Source organism: Urocitellus parryii, chromosome 4, assembly GCF_045843805.1.
Source record: "Urocitellus parryii isolate mUroPar1 chromosome 4, mUroPar1.hap1, whole genome shotgun sequence".
In the NCBI taxonomy this organism is placed as follows: Eukaryota; Metazoa; Chordata; class Mammalia; order Rodentia; family Sciuridae; genus Urocitellus; species Urocitellus parryii.
This window is the reverse complement of record NC_135534.1, coordinates 4,387,036-4,412,737: the sequence shown is the minus strand read 5'-3', so window position 1 is coordinate 4,412,737 and position 25,702 is coordinate 4,387,036. Positions and strand designations below refer to the sequence as shown.

The 25,702-nt window shown below is 61.5% G+C and overlaps 1 protein-coding gene across 1 annotated transcript in view; it reads left to right on the top strand.

Moving 5' to 3' along the window:
- Window positions 1–25,702, top strand: part of Ano1 (anoctamin 1) — a 140,351-nt gene that overhangs the window by 44,463 nt on the left and 70,186 nt on the right. The window contains 1 exon segment of the mRNA XM_077797374.1: window positions 19,388–19,560. Within this exon segment, the coding sequence (XP_077653500.1) occupies window positions 19,388–19,560 (173 nt within the window).

Genomic DNA, 25,702 nt, shown 5'->3' with positions numbered 1-25,702 from the left:
ACCATAATAAATCACGGCAGTAACAGATTGCAACCTGTTGGGTAAAAGCAGAAACCCATGAACCCACATGGAAATAAATCAACAGGAGTGGAAGCAGCATGTGAGGTCATAACGTTCCTCCACAGGGAAATCCTCCGTGGAGCCTACAGCTAGTCTTCAGAGGGAACGCTTCGGGAGGAACAAAATGCCTACCAGGTCATAAAGTTCCTCCCATAAACTTCTTGTTAATTATAGAATTCACAAACAGTGGCTGGTCTACAGCCTTAAAACCTGTTAAGTCACAAATGAGGGAGAAAGGCAGAAAGTAAGAAGACGTTCACTCCAGTGTGATGTAACGCTCCGTCCTAGATGGAATCCTGGACCCGGAAAGTCCTGCTGCCAAGCACACTATTGAACCATTCATGGGATTTGAATATAGCCTTCGTAGAGACCATGATACCACATAAGTGTGTGTGTGTGTGTGTGTGTGTGTGTGTGTGTGTGTGTGTGGTGCTGGGGACTGAACCCAGGGCCTGTGCATACAAGGTGAGCCCTCTGCCAACTGAGCCATATCCCCAGCCCCTTACCATGTTAACATAAATCTCCTGATTTTGATGATTTTCCTGGGACTAGCTAAGAAAATCAACTCCAAATTCTACTCATGGTTCAGGAGAAAAGAACATGGAGATGCTTACAGATAGAGGGGTGTGTGAGGCCAGAGAAGATGGACTTTAAAAATGAGCTAGAAAGAAGGCAAGAGGAAGGTTGGGAGTGGGGAGCCAGGGGGAGGGGCGTCCCCAGCAGGACCCCTGCCGGCCCAGAGCCCAGGCTTCCCGCACCCTGCAGGAACCCTTCCCGGACCCTGGAGCTCACAGCCCAACGGAAACCAGCCCAAGGAGCCAGGTGCAGTGGGAGGCCCAGGCCTGAGAAGCTGGCCCTCCTTTCTCTTGGGTGGAAGTCCAACTCAAACATGCCTGGAGGCTACATTCTGGAACTTTCTGGATGTTAGAAAGCTGCTTCTGAAGAAAGAGCTCCAGTAGGAAGCCCCTGCACCATACGAGGTGAGCACCTTACGATCTCAGCCTCAGGATTCCACTGTTGGCAGCCCTGAGGGGCACCCACCAAAGAATGAGGGCGCCTTCCAGGCCACCAGGGCAAACACCCCGCCAATCAGTGGAGCTTCCGGCTGGGCTGGGCGTGACCGAGACCCCGACACCACCTTCAACAGCACGAGGGAAGGGTTCCCAGGGAAGGCCTTTGCTCCCCAGGGTCTCGCCCCCACACCGGGGTCACAGGCATCCTGAGATGGACCCTGCAGAGCCAGGACAAGCCTGCGTCCTGGGATACAGAAGGCCCTCAGGACGCACAAGCAGGACAGCGCGGCTGTGGGGAGCCGAGACCTCTGTTCACTTGGGGACTGGCCTTTGGAGAGCAGGGAGGGCACTTCTGCCCAGTCTCCTCTGGCTTGGATCCCTGCTTCAGGCTGACTTGGAGGACTGAGTCCAGAGACCAGGCCAGGGAGAGGGGCAGGGAGGGGCGCTCTGTCCCCAGAGCAGTGCGACGCCAGCAAGAAACACTGATGAGGGGAGAGACCGGGCGCCTGAGAAGCGTGCGCAAGCCCCTGTGCAGAGCCGGCGGGCTCTCAGGGCTGCCCACCCTGCTCCTCGGTGAGCGCGGGGATCGCTGCAGAGCCGCGTGGAGCTCTTGTCTGCTGGGCTCCTGGATCAGTGTCCAGGACAAGGATGGACAGACCACCGCTGCCGGTCCTCCACGGGCCCAAGGCTCCATTGGAATGGAGGGCGGTATTGAACAGCCACCGCAGCTCCGGGACCTCTGGACTTGTGTAGTGGGCTCAGGCAAGAGCTCCACAGAACTTACCTGGGCAAAGAACACGGAGAAGACACAAGAATGTGGAAGAGCAGGTCAAGCGCTCGGAATCAGGACATACGACACATCCCTTTGTCGTTCCGAGCTTCTCCTGGATGGTGGCCCTTTAAGGTGGATGAGACCATACAGGACACTTCAAGAAATGGCCGGTGCCAGGTCCCAGATGAAACCCAAAGGAGCCTGGGCTTCTTGCTGCACCAGGTCCCTCAAGGCTTAGGGGTCAGCTCAGGACGAGATGCCGCCCGAGCTCCAAAAGATAACCATCCCGAGTGGGATCCGGGTGGGGTCCTGGGGCAAAGGGAGGCCATGAGGTCAAAACCAAGAAAGTCTGAGTGAGGGGCACAGCTCAGGAAGGAGGCTCGGGCATGGGGACAGGGACATCACAGCAACCCAAGACCCTAGTGATGGGGACAGGGCCGGGTGAAAGAAACAGGCCCCTCTTTTCTGTGTATCTGAAGCTGATCTAAAAACAAACCAAAAAAGGCTTTTATTATATGCAGAAATAAGAAGAGTGTTTGCAACAGGTCGGAACTCGCTGAGGATGTGAGACTTTGAAAGGGGAGGACAGGCAGGGGCTGGAGGGTGGGCAGGGACCAGACCAGGGCTCCTCCGCGGTCGGGTGAGGAAGACTCAGCTTTCCCACAAGGCAAGTCCGTTTGCATTTTGGCTCTCACTGGAGACAAAGGGCATGACTTTCTGTACAGTTGTTTGGATTATGGTGATTTCTGTTTGTCACTTGCCATTCCATGACATTCTTTGAAATAATTCTGATGAGTATGAACAAAATAATAATAATAATAATAATAATAAAGGACTGCACAGGAGAGACAGCCCTGCAGCCCTCAGGAGGCCAGGCCAGCCTTTCCCCTGGAGGCCCAAGGGAGACCCACCTGCTCCGCCTGCCAATGCCACCAGCCCCGCTCCCAGGCAGCTCCTGGCTGGAAGCACATTTTTGTAACAAAACTGTGTCTTTGTGCAACAAATGTTTAAATAATAACCAAAGCCGGTTCCAGATGCCACCAGCCCCTGCTCTGGAACCTCCCTTGCAGAAGTTACATTGAATCTAGGTGTCCAAATTAAAAGTAAAATGACTTTCCAAATATTTTGGTGAAAATAGAAACTTTCCGTTTTATGAGATATTATTTTTGTCTTCCTTCTGTGCTCGGAGTAAAACAAAATGTTAAGGCTTAATTCCATTTTATTTCAACTGTTTAACTTTGCCCTGAACTTTCACATAAACACTCACCCAGTGGATGACCGGGTGGATTTGAAGTTTTGAAACATAGTAAACATTCTCCTATTTAATAATCTATCTAGTTTCTATAAACTGTATCAATTTATTAGATGTTTCAGCTTCTTCTGAGGTTGAATAAAGTTTAAGGGTCACACAGAATTTTCTTAAAATCAGTTGCATCTTTTTCTTCCCGATTTTGCTTAAAAGATCGCGATGGAGACAGACCCGTCCCTGTGCTGCGCCGAGTCGAGCTGGCGGTTAGGCAATGGGGGGGCGGGGGGCATGGGTTATTGATCAGGCGTTGGATTGAAGGTCAGGAAGCCCAGGCCTGAAGTAAACTTTGCCGAGGTCCCTGCGTCTGTCCCTGCGTCTGTCCCCGCGTCTGTCCCTGCCTCTCTTTCCCTCCTCTTCTGAGGTTCTGGGGAGCGGTTCCCTCTCCCGCCACTGGGTGCCGTTTCCTGCCGGGGACCTCGCCAGCTTGGCGGCTGGTCTCTGCTCATGAGGAAACTGTACCTGGGGGCCTCGCGGACACACAGAAAGTGGACAGACAGGATCCAGGCGTGTGTTCGCCAGCAGAAACAGGTTCTTCTGCCTCCCCGGGTTCCGCCTGGTCCCTCTGGGCTGTGTGCCCTGTGGCCTCTGGGAACCTGCTTCCCGGACAGGCCAGCCCCTGTTTTCTCCCTGAACCACAGCGGTTCCTACAGCCACAGCCACCCCGGTGGCCTCTGGTTGACTTCTGGTGGCCTGTGTGGGCAGCTGGCCGTGACGCCTGGGAGGCGAGAAGCTGGGGTTCACAGGGTGCCAGAGGCCGACGCGGCAGGCAGGCCACGGCCAGGCACGGCCGGGACCGCGCTGCCAGCTCCTTGTCACTGCTTCCCGTCACCCAGCGGAAGCAGCAGGAGTCCTGGGCCCAAGGCCAAGGGCTCCGCTTTGCCCCCGACAGGCAGAGTTCACCTCTCTGTCCTCGGTTTCTCCGTCCATCAAAAGGGACCATAAGGATCCCAGCCTCAGAGGGTCTCCAGGTCGGCCAAGAGACCCAGCGTGGCGGGCAGGGCCTGTCACTTAGGGCACGTGGCAGGGCTTGGTTGGTGATATGAACTGGGTTCCAGGAGCTGCTGCGGTGCTCGGGATGGATCCTAAAATATCGGCCTTGGAGTCGCCTCCCCAGATACACGCTAAGAAGGGATGGTGGGGCCGTGCCAGGGAAGGAGGAAGGAGCCGCGCGCTGGCCGCGCGCCCACCTCGGCTGCACTGAATCTTCCTGCGGATCTGGCACCGGGCGTTTAGGAAAGACGTCGCCATCCCTGGCCGCGTCTGCAAAAAGCACGAACAGGTGGCCCAGAGCAGACCCCCGAGACCCGCCCAGTGCCCAGAGAGCGGACTCCATCCCCGTGGTGCGCGGGTCTGGCCAGCTGCAGGGTTGCTCCAGCGTCCTCCTCCCTCGACGGGCAGCACCGTGGGCCACGCCGCCTCAGCACCGAGTGCCGCTGCTCACGGAGCCCTCCCGCTGCACCCAGCCACCCCAGGCCCCGCCTCTGTCTCTGATGGCCTCCACCCACACCCACCTGGGCAAGGGTCAGCAGCGTCCTGCCTTGGGCCTGGGCCCTCCCCCCAGCCGCCTCAAGGCTCCTCCTCCGTCTTCTGGGACACACAGTTGTGTCCCCTGTAGGCGGTTCACATGCGCTGAGCACTTTAATCTGTGCTTCAAGGTCACCATCCAGCTCCCCTGAGGGGGTGGGGGGCAGGGTGGACCCTGAAGTTGATGGCCCTCTCAGGTGGGAGACCCAGTCTGAATCCTGCCCTCTGTTTACCAGCTGTGTGGCCAGGACAAGTGTCCTCACGTCTCTGACCTTGATTCCTCTGTAAAATGGAGAGGCCACCGGGCTCTGGGGAGTCTGATGGAGGGCATGTCGGGCGCTCATCCCCGGAGCCGCACCGGGAGCCACCCGAGAGGCACCACGTGAAAGGCCACTTCCTGCTGCCCCACGGACTGCAGCCGTCTCTACTGGGGTCGGGCAGACATTCGTAAAAGTGCCAGATGTACTTTTAACAAAGCAAGTGCCTCTGACAGTGATCACCAGGTCACATGGGGAACGTCATCCTGGCTCCGTCTGTGAGACGCCTGTGAGGTGGCTCTCTTTGTGGAGGGCCTGACTGTCTTGTTTGTCCTTAGACACTTAGCATGGCGGAGCGTGTGCGGAGCATGTGCTGAGCACGAGGGCCCTGGGGCCCTTCCCTGAGTGCTTAGGGTTCCGTTTGTTCCTGGTCTATAGGACAGTGGCATTTTGAGTATTCATCTCGCCTTCAGTGACCTGCCCAGCTGTTGGTGGACCCTGGTTGGTCATCAGAAGTGGAGGCCCGGCTGGTTTCTCTGCGTGGTTTGTGCCTCCTTCCCGATCCAGGGCTCTTCACTCATTTTTCTTGCTTCATGGTGCGGGGCCCCCGCGCAGTGTCCTGGGAGGTCTCTCGTGAGCTCGATGAGCTTGCATCATGAACAGGCGTAAAGTTTTACCAAATGCTTTGTGACACCTGTCCCGGGGGTGGCTGGTTCCGTCCTGGGCTGTATTGAAATGTCCGGCCAACCCTGCATTCCTGAGGCCAGCCCATGCGGGGAGGTCGCTGCCCACTGCTGGGGTTGGCTGGCTGAGGTGCGTGCCAGGGTGTGACGTGGGCTGGTGACGTGGGCTGGTGACGTGGGCTGGTGACGTGGGCTGGTGAGGGCTGAGTGTGTCCTTGATGTCCTGCTTGGGTTACAGTGATGGGGACCTGCTCTGTCCCTGTTCCTGGAAAAGTCTGGTAGGTCATTGTTCTTTCTTCCTGGGATGTTCAGAAATCCCCTCGGGGATCTGGGTCCATCTAGTCCAGCTACATCCTAGCAGACCTAGGTGCCTATGGGGATCCGACCACCTGATGGGGCACTGTGTTCCCATCATGTCCAGTCCAGAATATTGCTGGGATGATTTAGAAGAGTATCACTTAGTCTCCAAACAGTTGAGGGTTCTTTATAGTTGGCTTTTTGTTATTGGTTCTGTTTCCGCCGTCATCAGAGGACATGTTTCAGACCATGGCAATGTGTTGTGCTGGCCTGCTGGCCTGCTGGCCCGCTGGCCCGCTGGCCCGCTGGACCACCATGAGCTGATGTCACAAAAGGCCTAGGATTTGAAAAGACTGCATATTAGGTTGTTTTCATCTATTTTTTTGCCATTCTACCATGTGACCGACCCATCATACTGGGGAACGTGTGTCCATAATTTAGAGTTGTTGCATCTTTCTGTTGAATGCTGTGCAATTATAAAAAGTCCCTTTTGACCTTTAGTAACACTTCATATTCTGAAGTCTAATTTACTCGCTCTGAGTGTACCTGAACCAGCTTTCTCTGGATCATATTTATTTGCATGTTATGCATCTTTTTCCTCCTTTGACTTTTAATCATTCTGAGTCTTTTTTTTTTTTTTTTTGGTACTGGGGATTGAACCACTGAGCCACATCCCCAGCCCTTTTGTAATTTTCTTATTTTGAGGCAGGGTCTCACTAAATTGGTTAGGACCTCTCTAAGTTGCTGAGGCTGGCTTTGAACCTCCTGCCTCAGCCTGGGATTATAGACGTGCACCACTGTGCCTGGCTTCCTTCTGCGTCTTTATTGATGAGTGTAAACAGTGTATGGTGGAGTATTTACAAACCTTGTGTGGTCACTGTCCTTTAATCAGCATATTTAGCCCATTTACATTCATTGTCATCACAGCCCTATGTGGGCTCACGCCCACCACATGGCCTCCTCTGTTTCCAGAGCTCCAACTTTCCCAAGCCTGGTGCCTCTAGTCTGTTCTGTCTCACCTCTCCTTCCCTCTGGGCTTCCATCTTCGTATTTTCTGCTGGCCTGTCCACCCTGTCTAGCCTATCTTCTGAATGTTCGTTTCTGGCCATGGAATCCCCGCTGGGTTCTGTGTGGTGCCAGTTCTCTGGTGAAACCCCCCACGCGTCGTTGACTTTCTCCAGCAGGTGACTGGGTGTGCGAGGACCCTGACAGAACTGGATCTGCCCTTGGCCTCTGTTGTCCTTCTGTCTGTTTTCCTTGATTCTCAATAATCTGACTTTGCTTCCTGACCTGTGAGGCGATTTTTAATTGGTGCTTGAAACACGGGGAGGCCGTGAGTGGTGTCTGCAGGACTTTGGAGGTGGGGGATCGGGTGGGCAGAGGGGCAGGGAGGGGCAGGGAGAGTGCCCCGGGACGCCTGGTTCCCAGCCCCACAGAGCACAATCCTGTCCCGGCAATCCCAGGCCCTGCCGCCCAGTGACAGTGGCCTTGCAGCAAGAGCACATTCCAGCAGAGCGGTGCCACCTCTCTGCAAGATAAGCTGAGTTTGTGCTAATGCAGGTCTTCCCACGCGGTTGTGCCCTGGGCGGGAAGTGGAGCCGGGCCCAGGTGTCGTGTTACTCCTGAGAGCCCCTGTGAGTCTCTGAAGAATGGGCTCTGAGTGCCCTCCTCCTCCTCCTCCTCCTCCTCCTCTGGAACCCGTCGTCCTGGAGAAATCCGAGCTGGCGGCCTTTCTTTCCCGTTGGTTACTTTTGATGAGTCAGGACCAGGTCACAGCCTGCACCGAGCTCTGACCCCGGAGAGCCCTGCCGGCTGCGGGCGTGTCCAGCCCTCTGTCCCCTGAGCTGGGCCTCCCTGTCTGACCCTCCCTCTCCTGTTTCTCTCAGTTTCTCCCCTTTTCTTTCTCTTCCCCCTTTCCTGCCTCGCTCCCTCTTTGATCCCTCCTCTTCTTTGTCTGGAGGAGGGGTCCTCACGCTGTGGGAGTGAGCAGCTGCGGGGAGGGCTGCCCCCGCCCGTCTTGCCTCCCCACCCGGGAGGGAGGCTGTTTCCCAGCACAGCCAGAGGGCTCTCCTGCCCAGGGAGGATTTATGGCTCCAGGAGGGAGGAGCTGAGGAAGAGCCCGAGTTCTGGCCAGGCTCCCCGTGTCCTGCCCTGGGAGGAGCCCCCCGCCCTGGGGAAGATGTGTCTGGTGCTGGGGTCTCGCAGCCCGTCCCTGGAGCAGGAGAGCAGTGACCCCAGCCAGCCCCGCACTCCTGCTCCAGCTCAGCCCCGTCCTCCCCTGCCCCGTCCCTGTCCCCCAGGGCCGGTTCTCTGGCCCCAGCACAGATGAGAAGGTGACCTCTCCAGAGGCCAGATGCTTATCTCAGGAGCAGGTTCCCAGTCCCTGGGTGGCCCCCGGGGCCCTCACCCTTCCCCCCTTTGTTCTCTGTCCTGGTGGTGCTCTGGAGAGACTTTGGCGGGGTGTCCTGGACCGAGGTGAACTGGAAAACTGCTGCCCTGGTCTGAGGGCACCGTGTGCTGGCATCTTGGTTGGGGTCGAGGTCAGAAGGGCAGGTCAGGCCAGGACAGAGCAGCAGGAGATGAAGATTCTTCCTTCCTCTTCCTCTAAACCTCTTCCCTCTGCTGTGGGAAGTTCTCCTGCCTCCACTTCCCCAGAGGTCCACGGGCCCGGTGCTGTGTACGTGGGTGGGAGCAGGAAGTCACTCACACTGTAGTGAGAAGAAGACCAATCGCTGGCTTTTCTCAGTGGGGAGTGGACGTCTTAGAGCTGTTGACTCTTGTTGGCTCTTGAAGAGACGACAGGATGATGGGGAAGCGGTTCCCGGGAGGGGGTCTCCGAAGCCCTGGCCTGCTCTGGCCAAGTGCCTCTTGCTGGGCCTGCTGAGCTCCTCCAGCACAAGGAATTCTGAGAATACATGGCTGAGAGCGGCTTGGGGCCGGCCAAGGGCAGGGGCGGCAGGAACTGGGCCTGCCTGGCTGGACCAGGAGAAGGTACAGGGAGTTTTATGAGACAGTTGGACTAAACCGTTGATTTATCATCTTATTTTATTTACTTTAATGTGAAGGATGATTCTGTGTGGCTTCAGGGCTGGTCTCCCTTGAAACAGGCAGAGCTGCGCCAGGACCGAGCGGCTCCGGGGAGGTCTTCATCGAGGGCAGCCCTGTGCCTGGCCGGGCTGTGGCCGACCAGACGCTCACTGGGGTCCTCGGCTGCATGCAGACCCTGGGCCCTGCCCTGGCCCCCTGCAGGCCACCTGCCACCAGCTGGTCCTGTCGGGCCAAGGGGACACCTCGGAGGCCTCCTTCCACCGCAGGAGGCTGTGCCCTGCCTGCCCTCGAGACCCTGCAGGCCTGGTCCCCCTTCCCTAGGGCCCCATCCCCCATGGCCACCACCCCGCCACTGGCTCCAGCCTCACCAGCCAACATTGCCCACAGCTCAGGCCTCCCCCAGCCACGGCCTCCACTGAAGGTGTACCTCCTGCGGCCGTCCCAGGGCCGCCTCCTTCCTCAGCCTCCGGTTCCCCTCTTGCCCTCCCCTGTCAGCCTGCGTCCTGGGCTCCCCTGCGCCCTGGTCCCCACCAGCGGTGATCCTTCTCATGGGCCTGTTGACCTTCGGGTTCTCTTTGGCCGATTCTCCTCTGGAATGTGGGCCTGACTTCTCTGTGGTCCACGGTGGGGGCCTGCCCCTGTTCTGGGCCCGGCCTGTACAAGTATCAGGTGGACCAATGGCCGTCCATGGTATGAACGAATGAGAGCCTGGGGCCAGCTCTGGGGTCCCTGGCCCGACAGCCAAGTCTCATCATCGGCTGCTACAACAAGCAGCACCCCCCGCCCCGCCCAGCACTGCGCTCACCTGAGCCTGCTGCCGAGCTCACACCTCGTGGCCCTCACCAACACCCGGCCGCCGTCCCCTGCAGGGCTGAGCTGGAATCGGGGGTCCCAGAGCCTCCACAGCTCAGCCAGAGTGGCCTGGGGCATGTGGGGCTCAGGGAGGAGGCCTGTGCCGGCACCCGACATCATGTCTTTGGAAAGTTCCAGGCCCACAGAGGAGGGCCACGCTGCCGACCCCGTCCTCCACGTTGCTGAGAAGCTGCTGTGCTCAGGGCCCAGGGCACAGGTCCTCTTGCATTTGGTGACCCACGGGGAGGGAGGCGGCAGCCTGTGACTCCCCTGTCATGGCACAGCGAGGACCCCTCTCTGCAGTGGGGTGCACACACATCAGGTCAGAGGTCTGGCCAGGCCCTGCCACTGGGACATGCCACTCCACAGAGAATCAAAAGACCCCAGAAGCCACCAGCAGAGCCGCCTGTGGACAGGAGGGACCCAGTGTCAGAGACGAGCCGGCCTTGGGAGATTCTGTCCAAGCCAGGCCACAGGAGCGGTCAGAGCAGCCAAGGACGCAGTGCAAGGGCCCACACCAAGGAGGACACAGCAGACAGCGCCTGACTTCAGGGGTGACGACGGGAGCCGCCCGCCCAGCCCGCCCCCTGCCTGCACGGATGCCATCGCCTCCCAGAGGTGCCCAGCCGTTGGGCAGGGGGTGGAGTGCTTGCCTGGCACGAGTGGGTCGGGTCTAGGCCCAGTGCCCACACGAGACGGTGCCACCTCCCATCTTAACGATCCTCAGTCACATAAAGACGGAGTCCTGCTTGTCAAAGTCCCAGGCTCCTCTGTCCTGAGAGGCTGTGCATGTCCCCTTGCAGAGAGCCTGCCCTGGCGGGGCCCACATTCTGGGCACTTCTGACTCCACTGCCCTGCTGGGGCCACCTGGTTCGATGCCCATGGTGGTGAGGCCCGACACTGCTGGTGGACGTCCGTGTGCCCAGCGCTGGGTGTCAGCTCTTAGTGTGAGATTTGCCACGGGCCCCGGGTAGCAGACGCCCCCCGGCCACCCAGGGATGCAGGTCGGGCCTGGCCTGCCCGTCTCGCGCCGGCCACCTGCCCCACTTGCCTGCCCAGTCCCTCCCTGCTGCAGCCATTGACGCCCTCACCCCGCAGCCCACTTCCCAGGGACCTGCAGGCTCGGCCGAGGGGCCACCCCCTGTGTGGGCCTTGCCTCTGAACCTGCCCACTTCTGAGGCCTGCTGGCCGGTCTCCAGCTTCCTGACGGTCTGTCTTCCCTTCTGTGTCCATGGTGGCTCACTGCTCAGTGGTGGCACACAGTAGGGCCTTAGTAAGCATGCTGGTGGCCCTGAGAGTGGCCAGTCCTACCAGGAAGCCCGGCAGCTCCGCCTGGCAGAAGCCACCAGGCCGGGAAGGCCCCGTCCACCTGATGTGAATGGGACTTTTGTGGTGGCTGCCACCGGCGGCCTGCACGGCTTTCCGGGCAGCGCCACCAGCTGAAAATGTTAAGACAACAACCCGGTCCTGCCCCTGGGGAGCCCGCTGGGGAGGTAGGAACTGACCTGTGGGGGACGCACTCGCAGGCCGCAGCTCGGGGCTTGGACCCACACCAGCTCCGTCTGCTCTTCCAACTACCTGCTGCGGCCCAGCCCTGCTGGGTCCCAAGAGCGCGGCAGGAAAGGACAAGGCACCCGCTTCCCAGGGAAAGCAGAGGAGCCTCAGGTAACAGAGGAGGGCTGGAGTGGCCGGAGCCCCCGGGTGGCATGGCCAGCTTGCGGGGTTTTATGGACCCAGGGAGAGGGCATGGTAGGAGGCGGCGGCAGGCTCCTGTCCTCGTCCACCCGCCTGGTCTGCCCCAGGGCACTGCTCCGGCAGCCTGAGTGGCAGGTGTCCCAGGGGTGACGTCAGGGAACAGGGTCCCCATCCCAGGAGGGGCTGGGGGCGGGGAGCTGCCCTCAGCCCAAGCTCAGCAGACCCTGCCCAGTGCCAGGTGGGGCTCAGCGCCTCTCAGAAAGGCCGTCTGGTGTTTGGCTTCTGGCCCTGGGACCCCTTGGTGGCAGGATGCCCTCCTGGCCACCCCAGGAAGCCCTTTGCTGAGTGGCACACGGGGCCTGGGCCTCCTGGGCTCTCGGGTCCCTCTTCCCCTGGCTTCCTCTTGGGGAAGAACGGGGCCAGGTGGTCCCTGACCAAGGCGGTGACTTCCTCTTCTGAACGTGCCTGGGAGGGCCTGCGTGTGTCCGCAGAGGGACAGAGGAGGACACTGTGGCTCGTGAGGGTCAGGGGCGGTTGGGAAGCCGCTTGGTCCCAGGGAAGGAGGCGCCAGCCTAAGTGAACCTCTGGATGCTCTGGCCCCGGGTCCCCCGGGATGAAACAAGCCAGCTCCCGAGGGGCTGGGAGCAGGGGACGTGGGCTCTCCAGAAAGTCTGGCTCCAGACGTGATGGCTCACGTTCAAGAACAGGGAGGCCGAGTCCCCACAGAGCCCTCGGCAGCCATGGGGCGGGGGCCTGAGCCACAAAGCCTGGGGCCCTCAGTTCCACGTGACGAGGAGTCTCAGAGGTCCAGGCAGTGACCAGACACTCCAACCCCGGCAGGCAGGAGCCTCTGGGCGGATTTGGGATCCACCGTGAGAAGGGAGGGCACGGGCTCTGGTCCCTCCTCAGCCGTGTGGGGAGGAGCTGGGTGCATGCAGGCCGCGCGCGCCTTCTCGGGAACTCTGGGGGACCTGGGGCTGGTCCTGGTGTGGGTGGCCAAGGCACGTGAAGGCAGCGTCAGCTGCCCGTCACCAGTGCGTCTGCCCAGACGCAGTCCTCCACTTCCCCCTCCTCCAACACTGCCCTCCTGGACGGGGTCCCCTGTTCCGAACACCTGGCTCCGTTCAGAGCACAGACCCCGAGGCTCCCTTCTCCATCTTTTGGGGCATGAAAATCTCGAGCCATAAAATCGTGGTGAAGCTGCCCAGGCACCAGCCGGGGAGGGTGAGGCGGGTGGACAGAAGCCCCAGCCACGGAGTGAGTGGCGCAGGGCAGAGGAGGACAGCGTCCGTGGAGAAAACCAGCGTTGGGAAGGGGAAGGCCAGGGTGGGCTGAGAGGGTGAGCAAGGAGTGAGTGGGTGGGTGGGTGGGTGGGCGGTCAGTGGATGAACAGGTGGACTCTGTGAATGGCAGGTGTTGATGGAGTAGCCCCCGCTACTGGATCTCCCGGGGGAGAAGCCTGAGACCCCCCCTTCTCCTGGCCCCACCTGGTCCCGACTCGCGCCCAGGACCTCTCGCCTGTCCAGGGATGCGGGCTGCCAGGGGGCCAGGCGTGGAGGTGCCCCCTTCGCGGGCCTTGCCTCCTTCCCTGCACATTTCTGCCACTGCTGGCGTTTCCTGGCTTCCTGGTGGTCTGTCTTTCCCTCTGTGTCCTCGGTGGCACCTCCACACCGATGGCACTTGACTCTGGTCTTGGTGTCTTTTCAGCCGTGGAGAAGGTCCGAGTCCCAAGCTGGGCCTGGAAGATGCTCTCTGGCACCCAGGTGTGCTCCCCAGGTGTGCTCCCCAGGTATGCAACCCAGGTGTGCTCCCCAGATGTACAACCCAGGTGTGCTCCCCAGGTGTGCTCCCCAGGTGTGCTCCCCAGATTCTCCCCTTTCGCCATCTGGGCCACCAGCTGTGTCATCAGGCATGTTTCATAATTAATGACGAATCTGTCAAGATATTTTAGGAACGTGGCTCCGGTTGGCCTTTGAGTCAGGTGGTTTTCTCTGAATTTGTGCAGCACAAGTAAGAGCTGCTAAAGTGGCCACCTTTCCCCCGTGTTGGCTGCAAGCCCACAAGTGACACGGTCGGTCGGTGTTCAGCTCCTTGTCACCCTTCCCCTGGTGACCAACCTAAGCCCTAGGCATTGCAGAAACCTCAGAAAACTATACAACAGAAAGAGGAGCCGTTCAAAATCATTTTTCTCAAATAGTAGTCCCCGGAGAACAGTGGCCTCTGACCACGCGTGGCTCTGAGCCCTGGTGGTCTGAGCCGTGACCTGCGAGGTGAGAGTCAACGCAGGATTCAGAGCCCGGGAGATGAGGAGCGGAGCAGCCTGTTCCTGGCTGTGGCACGGAGGACGCGGCAAACGCTCCTTTCCCGTAACAGGTTGTGTCGGGGCGCGATCAGCTTGACCTGTGGTTCTACACAGGACGACGTGGCCGTGGACGCTGGAAGCTGCCGGGGCTGGCCTTAATGTTGGCCCAGCTGCTCCGCGGGGCCCACAACTTGCTCCTTAGAGCGCAGGCGTGCGCCAGCAGGAGGGTGAACCTGGGGGCTCTGGTTCTGACCCTGTCTTGGGTCCTGGACGTGGTGGGGCAGCTCGGGGCTCATTGTCCTGTTCGCTTCCTCCACACCCAGGGGGCCACCAACACTGTGCCCCCTGAGAGCAGCCTGGCTGCAGGACAGAGACCCCCAGACCTGGCAGGGCCCCCTGAGACCACAGAGGCACATGGCCAAGCCACAGGGACGTGAATGTGCGTGTGATGGAAAGACCCTGCGTGGCCCCGCGGCCACCTGGGGGTCTAGTCTCGCTCCCCAGAGAGTTCCAGGATGCCCCTGGGGTACAAGCCTGCCAGTCCCACCAGGGAGCTGACGAGGGAGGCCGACGAGGTCACGTGTCTGGGAGATTTCGCTCTGGAGTGAGACTGGCAAGGTGGCACCTGTGGTGTTGGCCGTGGAGATGGTCTTTAGGGAAGCTGAGGGCTTCCTGGCCACGTGCCCAAGAGGCAGAGCAGGGCAGGGACACTCAGCCCCCGGAGGGAGCAGGGAGGTAGCGTGGGTGACAACGGCTCTCACGTCTTCACATGCTCTCAACTGAGTCCTGAGCCCTGTCCCAGCTCACGGCCTTGAGCCTGGGGCACCCTCAGCCCCTGAGGGCCAGGGCCATGCCCTGGCAGCGAGCGGTCCTCAGCCAGGGCGGGCAGGCTCAGCAGCAGGTAGGCACGGCCTCTCCAGGGAGGTGTCCACCCAGATGAAGGGGCCCGCGTGTGTGGCGGGAGACCCTGGCTCTCCTGGAGGGAGTGGTGGAGGGGACAGCAGGCGAATGGCAGGCGAGCAGCAGTCGTTCTGTTCTCCCAAGTCCTGGGGACAGTTCCCCGGGCCGTAGCGTGAGAAGGGCGGGTGGTTCCCCCTGCTGCAGGCAGAGGAGGTGACGCTGTGGACCTGGGAACCTCTCATCCCCCCACCACAGGAAGGCCCCAGAGGGCCACATGTGTGGCCGTCCCCCAGGCCGTGCTCACCGCCTCGCGACTGTTAATATTTGCAAAGAGCTTAGCACAGCGCTGGCTGAGGATCCTCTCTGTTCAGCTGCTTGTGAAATAAATAAACAAACAGAAAATGTACCCGGGGCCAAGGCTGGGAAGGGGGCTAAGAGTCAGAAACGAAGCAGAAAGATGGCCCGGGCAGATGGCACCAGGTGCCCGCTGGAGCCAGGACCGGGGCTGGCAGAGCCGGGGGCAGTGGGCCTGAGTCCCACCGAGGCTCCCTGAGGAGGAGGGGCCTGCTGGACTCTCACCTGCCCTGCGCGTGTCCCTAAAGCTCTAGGAACCTCAGGGAGCGGCCTTGGCCTACGGGAGTCCATGGAGTCTGCGGAGGAAGCAGCCCCCTCCCAGGCAGACGGGACTGGCGGCTTTGGCTGTGTTCCAGAGCTGGGCTGGGGCGTCCGGGCCCACGGAGCCTCCCATCCAGCTGCAGCTGGGCAGCCTCTGCTCTGACTCCCACGGGGAAGGAAAGGAGAGTGGCCCAGCGTCCGGGCCGCTGAGTCTCAGTGCCGACTCCAGGCACCCCGGGGATCATCTCCACCTAGGGCGCTTTCAGCCCCTTCTGTCATCCACCTGTTGGCACGGCTCCCTCCTGCATGGGATGCCACCAGCAGGAGAGCGTGGGAGCGGAAGGCCGCTGGCGCTCCCTCCAGCCCTGAGTCATGGGCAGCTCCCTCCTCCCGAGCTGCTGCGGTCCCAGCCCTCAGGCTGCTGTGAGTCTGGCAGCTCTTGAGCCCCTCTGAGGACAGGTCTGTGCAGGAGCTGCCCCCTGCAGAGGCAGCAGCCAGGCTCCCCACGTCTGCCCCTGGCCACGGCGGGACCCAGCCTCCACCGCCCGGGGCAGCCGGGACAGGCTGGGCCTAAGGTCTTGCGAGAGCCCACGGCCAGGAGATCTGTTGGAGCAGCAGGCCTCAGCTGGGGCGGTGCCGCCCGGGAACATTCGACAATGTCTGGGGTCCTTCCTACCCTGGGGCTGGGGGGAAGGTCCTGCTGGCATCTAGTGTGGGGGCGGTGGCCCTGGATGCCCTCCACTGGCCGCCCCCAGGGTCAGAGCTGCCGAGGCCACAGCACCACAGTAGAAGAGATCTCCACTGGCACTTCCCTGATCTGGGGCTCGCCATGGCCAGGGCCTGACAGGCACCCAGAATCGAGGACTTCACCTGCCACTGTACCCAAGAAGACCCGGCAGCCAGCCGTGGCCTCGTGATGGGGCCCCAGGAGCTGTTCTTGCTGAGGTCCGTGGCCTTCCCCACAGCCCTGCACCCCATAGACACAGGGTCCTTCCAGCTCGATTTCTCCAACTTCCCCGAGTGGCTGCGGCCAGGGAGCGCTCAGCTGCGTGCCTCTGCAGGGCAGAGGAGGGCTCCTTCCTCCAGGTCCCCGCCAACGAGGGCTCTCTGGGGCGGCTCTGTCAGTCTCGGCTCCTGCATTCCGTGTCATTTCCCGCCTGCCCCACAAGGGCTATTAAAATGCCAGCAAAGACAGGTGTCATTTGGTGCATGGAACCAAATGCCACCAAAGGGCAACATGGCAAAACGGTGGAGTGTGAGAGCCAGAACGTCCCTTGACAAATCAGACTGTTGTTTTTTTAACTAGTTGGTGAGCGTCCCTTTGGACTTGGGTGGTGGAATACCTGGGTCTGGAAGCAGAAAAGGCAGCAGGCCCACCGCAGGCAGCCAGCGGCCAGAGAGAGGAGAAACCCAGCAAGCTGCAGGCAGCCCCTCCCGAGACCCAGCTCCGAACAGAAGCGGCCCCAGAAACCACACAAGCAGAGGCGCCGGACTTGGAGGGACCCTCCTCTCCCCTCCTGATTTGGGAGCTATTCTTCGACCTTTTATTGGTCCCCAAGAATCCAGGCCAGGGTCACAGGTGGCCTGGGGTGAGAACTGGTTCTTTCTGGCCTTGCCAGGCAGAGGCCTCCGCATTTCCTCTGCATTTGCTGGAGATCACCACCCTGCCCACCTGGGGGCGAGGAAGTGAGGGCAGGGAGAGGATGGGGAAGGGACAGGCTGGAGGCGGACGGGTGTGGTCCAGCGAGCAGATGTGGGACGGTGGCAACGAGAGGCCACGGCTTCCCGGCCAAGCCGGGGGCACAGGCTGGGGAGGGGCAGCCGTGCCCGAGGGACTGGCTCCCAGCTGGCAGCCCCCATGAGGGCCACTCCGGCCCCAGAGTCCTCCCAGGGCCGGCAGTCCAGGGTCTCTTTCAAAACACTGGGGCAACGAATGCAGCCAGGGCTGGCCAGGTGCACACATATACAAAATAGATACTGCACACTCACACTCACACTCGTTGTTTGGGTTTGCAGTGTGGGGACAGAACCCAGGCCTCGCACATGCTAGACAAGCAATGACCACTGCATGTCACCCCCAGCTCTGGCCAATTGTATTTTTATTCTTTTTTCAAAAATGACTCCTCATGGATTTCTGAGTTTTTTTCACCTGAACATAAGAGATCAACAGTACAGTAGAGTTATACAATATTGGTTGTTCCCCAACCAGGGGAGGAGGACGCAGTTACATAATCCTGTGTGTGTGTGTGTGTGAGAGAGAGAGAGAGAGAGAGAGAGAGAGAGAGAGAGAGAGAGAGAGAGATTGATTCTCTCTTGCCCTGACAACTCCAACTGCACAGGCCAGTCTCCCTGGCGTGGCCAGGGCCACAGAGGACTGCTTCCCATAGGATCTGGCCAGCTCGGGGGCACTCTCCAAACCGGTTGTCCTGCTGTCCAAGATGCAGGCAAAGGGCCCTTCAGGGCCATGCGGCACCCTGGCCTGGCCAGCCTGAGGACCAAGAGGCCTTCTTGCGCCTCTCCAAGTGCAAGGAATTTACAAACTGGGTCTGAACCAGAGCCTCAGAGACAGGAGCAGGCAGTTGGTGACGTGGTGAGAGCTGTAGCAGCACCCGCCTCGGAAAGCAGGCTGCGTGCGGGGCTGCAGTTCTGCAGCTGGTGCTCATGTCGGGGGCAGGAAGCTCCTGCAAGGCCAGACCCCACCCATCGCCCCACCCCACCCCATCCACCTAGATTCTACCCTGGGAACCTGGGCCCGAGCACTCAAGGCCTTGGAAGGCAACTTTACAATCACTTCTGGGGGCCACACACATTCCTTTGTGGCCACTCGACAAGCACTGGTTGACCGTGAGCTGTGGGAAGACAAGATGGAGTCAGGAAGTACTGCAGGCCCGGAGCAGGTGGCTTCTCTGGGCAGTGAGACGGCGAGGCCTGACCGCTGTGGGGGGGACGACAGCCCACGGGAGGAGATATCTGAGCACACCAAGCCAGTGTGGGCCTGGGCTCGGCCGCAGCCTGGCTGCTGTGGGTGGGCCTGCTCCTCCCGGTGCAGGGAGGGAGGCTGGGACACCTGCAGGGCCGGCTGGGTCCCGGGTGAGAGAGAGGCCCAAGCCTCGGTCTCTTCCTCAGGGAGGCAGTAGAGCCCCACGCAAGCAAGAAGCAGCCGGCAGCAGCCCTGGTGGCCCCAGAGGGTCAGGGTCCCCTCCCTGGCCTGCGTGCCCAAGTCCCCTCTGCAGTGGGGGTGGCACCCTGCCTTGGCAGACTGGGTTTGATGAGAAGGTGACACTTTCAAGTTATGGAAGGGACTGCATGAGCCTGGTCTCTAAGAGCTCCATCAGGGGTCACAGGTACTGACGGGGACAGGGGGCAGGGGTCCCAGGTACTGCAGTGGACAGGGGGCAGGGGTCACAGGTACCACTGGGGCAGAGAGGATGGTGGTGGGAAGAAGCCGGTGAAGGTGTGTGTGGTGGAGGTGAAAAGCCACAGCTGGCAGGCGTTTGCCAGGGGTGGAGAGCAAGGGGCAGGGAGGTGTTCCTGGCCTCAGTCTCAGAACTGTCTCCCCTGCCCAGCGTTTGCAGCTGGCCCCCGCAGGGACTTGCATTTAATGTAGGGCTACAGAAGTTCCCCGCTGGTCTGAAAACCCTTTCCACCCTCAAAAAAAGAAAAAAGAAAAGAAAATCCAAAGGGGCACTTACCCCGGATAAAAATAAAACTTGGAGGGGCCCGCAGGAATGGAATACCTTCTTCCTGTGTTTAAATTTCTACGGAAAATCTGACCCGCGTGGCCGCCGCCCCTGCCCTGAGCGGGCGGAGTGCGCTTATATCTTTAAGGAAAGGAGTCAGGCGGGCGTCCAAGTTCCCGACCAGGCGCGGGCGGCCTCGGCACCAGCAGCCAGGTGGCGGCGCGGTCGGCCCGGGGGAGGGTCGGGCGCGCCCCGCACGGTGCGCGGCCCGGGCGGGCGGGCGGCGGGCGGAGCGGGAGGCGGCCACGTCCCCTGCGGCCGGAGCGCGGGAAGGCCGGCCCCCTGCGAGCGCGCCGCGAACGCTGCCGTCTCCCTTGCAGAGGCCGCCGGGGCCGTGGATGGGGAGGGCGCGCCGCCCGGCGGTCCCAGCGAACAGGCGGCCACGATGAGGGTCAACGAGAAGTACTCGACGCTCCCGGCCGAGGACCGCAGCGTCCACATCATCAACATCTGCGCCATCGAAGACATCGGCTACCTGCCGTCCGAGGGCACGGTGAGTGCAGGCGGCCGCGACCGGGCGGGGCGGGCCGCGCACCTGCGCCGCGCGTCCAGGGCGGCGGCCGGGCGGCGGCGGGGCCTTGCGTGGCTCCTGGACGCCCTCTCGGTGCCGCGCGGGGGGGCGCCCACCTGCGCACGTGCGCCGGCCGGAAAGCGCCCTGGCCCGGCCCAGTGCGCCCTTCACGGGCGCAGCGCCCACCCCCGGAAACCCAGCGCCCAGGGGCCGCGTCCCGGCTCGCAGCCCCGACCCTGAGCGCATGGCCCCGGGCAGGTGCTGGGACCCTCCCCTCCAGGCCTGGGCCAGGGTGCCGTTGGGGGCAGCGGGGGGTGGCGTTAGGGGACAAGGGTGGAGGCCGGGTTGGCAGCCGCCAGGCGCCACCGGCGGCCCCACCTGCCAGGACGCGTCCTGCCCAGGACGCTGAGCCCCTCACGGGAACTCTCAATGTCCACGGCAGCCGGCAGGCACGAGATTGTTTTCTGTGAGCCGTCCGGCAGAGGCAGGAGTCAGGGCGCTGGCGAGAAGCAGGTCACGTGTTTGGGGACCCCCTTGCCGAGCTCCTCTCTAGCCCCATTACACTCCCCAGGGTTGGACCCAGCAGTTCACATAGATCCCCTGGGGGCAGAATTCGCCCAAGAGGAGTTTGACTTAAAGGACAAAAGTTTGCCAGGAGAGGGCTGTGACCGGCAGGGTGGGGGCGGGGGCGCTCGAGGCAGCTTGCTGGGACTTAAGAGCAGAATCCCCCTCCCCTCCCGCCCTCCGCAGCCCCCTTCAAGGCTCCTCCCAGACATTGCCCAGGACCTAGCCGCTGCGGAGATGGGGGTTGTCCTGGCCTGTCCCTCTAGCCTGGGGGCTGGAGAGCTTGGGGAGGGCCCTGTGCGAGGTGTAGGGCAGGTCATGCGCAATGTCAGGAGTCTTCCCAGGAAGGCCAGACCTGGGCTTTGGTCAGACCTTGCACTGTGGGAGACCCAACCCTGGGCACCAGGTGAGGGAGGGCTTGCAGACAGCAGCAGGGAGTGCCCAGCCGGGAGTGCTGGTGGAGAGCTGCTCCGTGTCAGCAGGCTCACCTTAGAAGCTGGGGTCAGCTTTTGAACAGAGCTGTGCCGGCTGCACAGGCCCCTGGGCACCACAGAGTGAGATGGGGAGGGCTCTGCCCTTCCGGAGCCTGAGGAGTACAGATGGAATGTTACCCATTTCCCGGGACAGTGACAAAGGACAATTCTGTAGTGCTGGGCCAGCGCTGTGTCTTGGCTTGTTTAACTCACAACAAATGTGTGGGGTAGGTGCTGTTACCATACCAGGACACTGAGGCCCAGAGAGGACGATGACCTACTCACTCACCAGCTGGGCAGCAGCTAGGGAGGGCCTCAGAGACAGGCAGGTGGCACAGGAGGGCTGGCTGGGCGCGGACATCCTGGTGGGGACTCCAGGCAGCCAGTGCAGGATGATGAACAGACCAAGGTGTTGGGAGTGTGGACCCACACGGCTTGATGGGGACTGGGTGTGGATGAGAAGTGGAGCCTGAGGGAGTGGCCCCTGGCTGGCGTTTCAGCTCAGGGACCACTTGCTTATCCCCACCCAGCAAACATCTGTCTCCCGGACCAGGTGAGGTTCCCCACGTCCAGAGAGGCCTCTCAGCCCTGTGCTCGGGATTCACAGTCCTGAAACATGAGGGTGGGCTCGGGCCAGACCAGCGAGCCTTTCTTGCACTCACTGTCTTCACTGGGCTTGGAGGACTGTGGACGGGCAGCAGCTCTGGGGCCAGGGACTTGATGGTGCAGGACAGGCAGGATGATAGGAAAAGCCTCCAGGGTGCCCAGCACAGCTCCGTCTAGCCAGTGCTGCTCAGTCGCTACCCAGAGCTGCTCAGCAAAGGGGGCTCTGTACATGCACCCATCGGTGGGCGTGGGCTGCATTCCCATGGTTCCTGTCCTGTCCCCCATGTGCATCCCAAATGTGCACACGTAGGCCACAGAATAAGTCCCTCCCCTCCAGGCTGAGGTTTCCCAGACACTGTGTGTCTGCCTTCCTCCCCACGTTCAAGGGTGGAAAGCCCGCGCGTCTACACAGAGGCAGGAGTAAGAAGGAATAGCGCTAAGGCCCGAGGCAGGTGGAAGCAGCGACGTCATTAAGTTTGCTTTACATTAATCCTTGAATGTCTTCACCTTCCAACTGATGGCCACCAGCAGCCTGAGATCTGTGTGCTCCAGTGAGCCAGACACCCAGAGACACCTGGCTCGCAGGTATCTGCCCACCTGCTGAGATGAGCGCACTGACTGCTTCTCTGCCACCGGGGGTGGCCTGTTACCAGGTGTGCCCAGAGGTGTAAGTCCATACTCGGTGCTGATGACCTCATCTAAAAAACTTCCTTGAAATCAAAGTGGAGTTGAAATCCACGTTCCACTCCAGGCTGAAATTCCAAGAGCCTCAAAACCAAAAGCCGACCGCGGGTCTCTGGTTTCATTGCTCTCCGTTTTCCAAGACGGAGAACACAGTGGACTCCCTCGGAATGGCCATCCTTTCCCAGCTGCGTGAGCTCAGCTCCGGGGCCCAGCGGCAGGGAGAGTTGAACGTGAGGACACCGCGGGGGTCGAGCTGCAGACAGGGCTCCCTGGTCTGCCCTTTCCCCACCTTTCTGGAAGTGGCCGGTGTGGGCGAGGTGGGCCAGCTGCGGGCCACCCTTTCTGCCTGTTTGTGCTGCCTGGGACAGGGCTGTCAGGATGTGCCTGCTGTGAGGGGACCTTTGTCCTCCGACATTCTCCCCTGGGACCTTGCCGAGCTCCTCTCCTCCGCTGTTTTCCTGTCTTTTCTGGGGAGCTCTGCTCTCAGGAGCACTGCCCACCCCAAGTACCCAGCAGTGACCTTGGGACGTCTTCAGGCCCCACAAGCATCCTGGGACCGGGTCAGGAGACGTTTTTAGCCCATCCCACAGATCAGAACTGGTGGGGGGTGTCAGCAGCCCAGCCTGGCATCTGCTGGCCACAGCCAGTCAACGGGTCCCAGACCCAGTGCCTGCAGTTGGTCAGGCTCCCTGCATCCTGCATTCCACAACCTCGTCTTCAGTCCCAACCGTGAGGAAGTCCCCAAGAGGTGTCCCAAGGGCACCTGCCTGTTCCTAGAGGCAGGGACGAGAGATTTGGAGCCTCTCCCAAGCCTCAGACACCTGTTCCTCTCACTGCAGTATTTCTCTGCCTTCTTGTCCTGGTCTCCCCACAGCCACTCGGCGCTGGGCAGCTTCCCTGGACCCTGCCTGTGCCTGGCTCCCCGACTCCCCGAGCCAGCTTAGAGTGGCCCCAGGGGCCACCCAGGCTCTAGAGAGCCCACGCTTTCTGTCTAGTGGTTGCTGTCCACTAACCCTAACTGAAGTCGGCTTTTTCCTGTTTTATTATAAATCTAAAGACCTAAACAGACAAAGCAACTTACCCAGGACCACATAGCAAATCAAGGATGAGGTCCAGCCCCGGGGTTCCCCAACAGGGCTTAGTCACTGCTCCACCTTTCACTTGTGGTCCACTCTGACCATGAGATTATTTTCTCCTGTCCCCCCACCCCCCGTTCGTTATTTGGGCATGTGACTCAGTTCCCACTGAGACCAAGCTTCTGTGGAGGGTCCCCTCGCTGCAGGGCCTATTGTAAATTCTAAAATGAAAAGTGAGACATGGAATCCTCCCAACACCCCTGGGGGGAGGGGGTCCTATCAAATGTGGGAGGTCTTAGGAATGTGGAAGCACGAAGAGGTTGAGCCCTGGGTCTGGGGCAGCACAGCTCGTGACAACGCTGGTCTTTGAGCACAGGAGGGTGATGTCATCCTTGGTCAGGCCTCTGGCTCCCTCTCCCTCCCCAGGCTGGGAAGTGCCCTGCGGTGGGCAGCGTGCTCCTCCCTGCGGGCCCCCGTGGACAGGCGGTGTGTCTATACCCAGCCAGGGGTCCTGGCGGCTCCTGGGGACTGTCCCTGCTCTGCTTCGATGGCTGTCTGCACGTCCCCCTTTCCCCGAGGGCTGCTTGCTGACTAGTTCAGTGTCCGCCACCACCTCTGCTGACCAGGAGCGTCCATGGGCCCCATAGGCACCAAGCTGATTGGTAGCTGGGTTCTGGTCAGGGCAGGCTCAGGGGCCTCTGTGGGTAGAGAACGTGCAGCTGGTGGTTCCCAGGTGGCCCCGGCACAGGAGGCCTGCATTGGTCCTCCCTGGGCCCCGGACACAGGAGGCCCCACAAGGCTGAGAGGGAGGGGGCACGGGCGGGTACACGTGGGGCCAGCACAGGGCCTGGGAAGGGTGGGAAGAAGGAGAGGTGGGCAGGGGGACAGGAAGCACAGGCCAGACCCCAGCCGAGCCCCGGGGGGGCGCAGCGGGTGCCCTCAGCGTCCACACTGCCCTCTTGCCCTGCTGGGTGCACCCCTTCCCCTGCACCGTGCCCACATCTGGCAGGGCCTGGCATCGGGGTGGCCTTGTGCCCACTGCACAGGGAGGAGGGGACAGCGCCTCCCGGGCCAGCTCGGTGACTGTGCTCTGACCTTCGTGACATGTTGAGAAGGCGCCTCTGCCCTGGGCCTTGGATGGAGCAGGTGACAGGGATGGCCCCCAGGCACTGTCCGGCACGTTTTGGACCTGCTCCTGCTGAGCTCAGCAGGGTGGCCGGGCGGTCATCAGCTCAGCTGTCCCTCCTGGCCGGGGAGGCAGCTTGGGCTACCCTCCCCGTCCTGCAGAGCCAGACCTGGGGCTCAGAGGGACCTGGCGCCTCACCCAGGCCTTGGAGCTGGAGAGGAACCAAGTCCAGCCATGGACTTGGGCCTGGGCCTGGGCCTGGGCCTGCCCAGAGGGACCCGCCGCCCAGGGTTGCCTCAGCCTCCCTGGCCTGCACCTGCCTGCTGTGGGTCCTGCCCCCACTTAGCCATTGCCTTCTGGCCCCAGCAGCAGGGGCCGGAGGTGACCCCTCTCTTACCAGCAGAGCTGGGCACTGGGTGGCCAGTGGGGCTTCAGCACCTGGGGCCACCAGGTGGGCAGCCGGGCTGACTGCATTTCCTGCGTGAGCTTCAGTTCCCTGCCGGTCAGCAGGACCTGATCATGGTGCCCTCCGGGTGGCTTGAGGGGACTGGGTGGGATGGCAGGCCCGTGCTGGGAGGTGACCCCGAATCCTACTCCATCAAGGGCTGGAATGCCCTGTGGGGACGGTTTTGAGGCTGAGCTCAGTCCTCCCCTGCCCTATCCCCTTGGGGCCTCCTCACCTGCTGGCCTGGGCCTCGGTCCCCAGCGTGAACTCCAGTGCCCCTTGCTGGTGGCAGGTGTGAGGCACTGTGGTCTCCCAGGTGCACAGTCCGTCCCTGGGCTGGGGCTTATCTCCTGTCCTCAACCCCCCCCCAAAGCCACCTGCCCACACAGGTGTGGTCCTGGCCATGAGCACTGGGAGGGTCCCCCACAGGAGCAGGGTGGAGACCCACTGGGAGCAGGGTGGAGGGTACCATGCTGTTGCTGGGTCCTCTGAAGGTGACCTGGGCGGGCTGGACTCTGAGTTACGTAGAGCAGACGTGACGGACAGTTCCAGCCTTGCTGGCTTCAGTTGGTGGTGAGGCCCGGCCTCCCCTGGAGGCAGCACCTGGACCAGGGAAACTGAGATGCTGGGGACCCGGGGCCACCTGCCCCAAGGAGGCAGGAGGCAGGAGGCACAAGAGCCCTGCCATCAACCCGACCGGAGGCTGGGCAGACCGGGCCTCCACCTGCCCACGACCCCGTCTCTGCGCCCTGCAGCCCAGCAGGCAAGGTCCTCGGGCCCAGTCTGTCCTCCCTCTCCCTGTGGCCCCACCCGTGCCCAGTGTGCCAGGTTCTGGAGACTGTGCAGACCCCTGTGCCCTGGGCCTGCCGCCCTCCTATGCAGCCAGGTCCTCCTTCACCCGGCCAAGAGCTGTTCAGCGGGCTAGGAGCTATCCCGGGGTCCAGGGGCCTGTACCTGAGGACTCCCCTTATTCCCAGGGAGGCCTCCTGGGTGCTGTGTGGCCAGTCAGGGCCGGGGCCAGGGCCTCCTGCCTGGAGCAGCGGGGGCCTGGGATGGGATGGGGGAACCTCAGGGTGGGACCGGGGGCAGAGGTGGCTGGGGGCTGTGGTGGGGAGCACGGCAGCATGGAGGGATGGGGTACAGTGGCCAG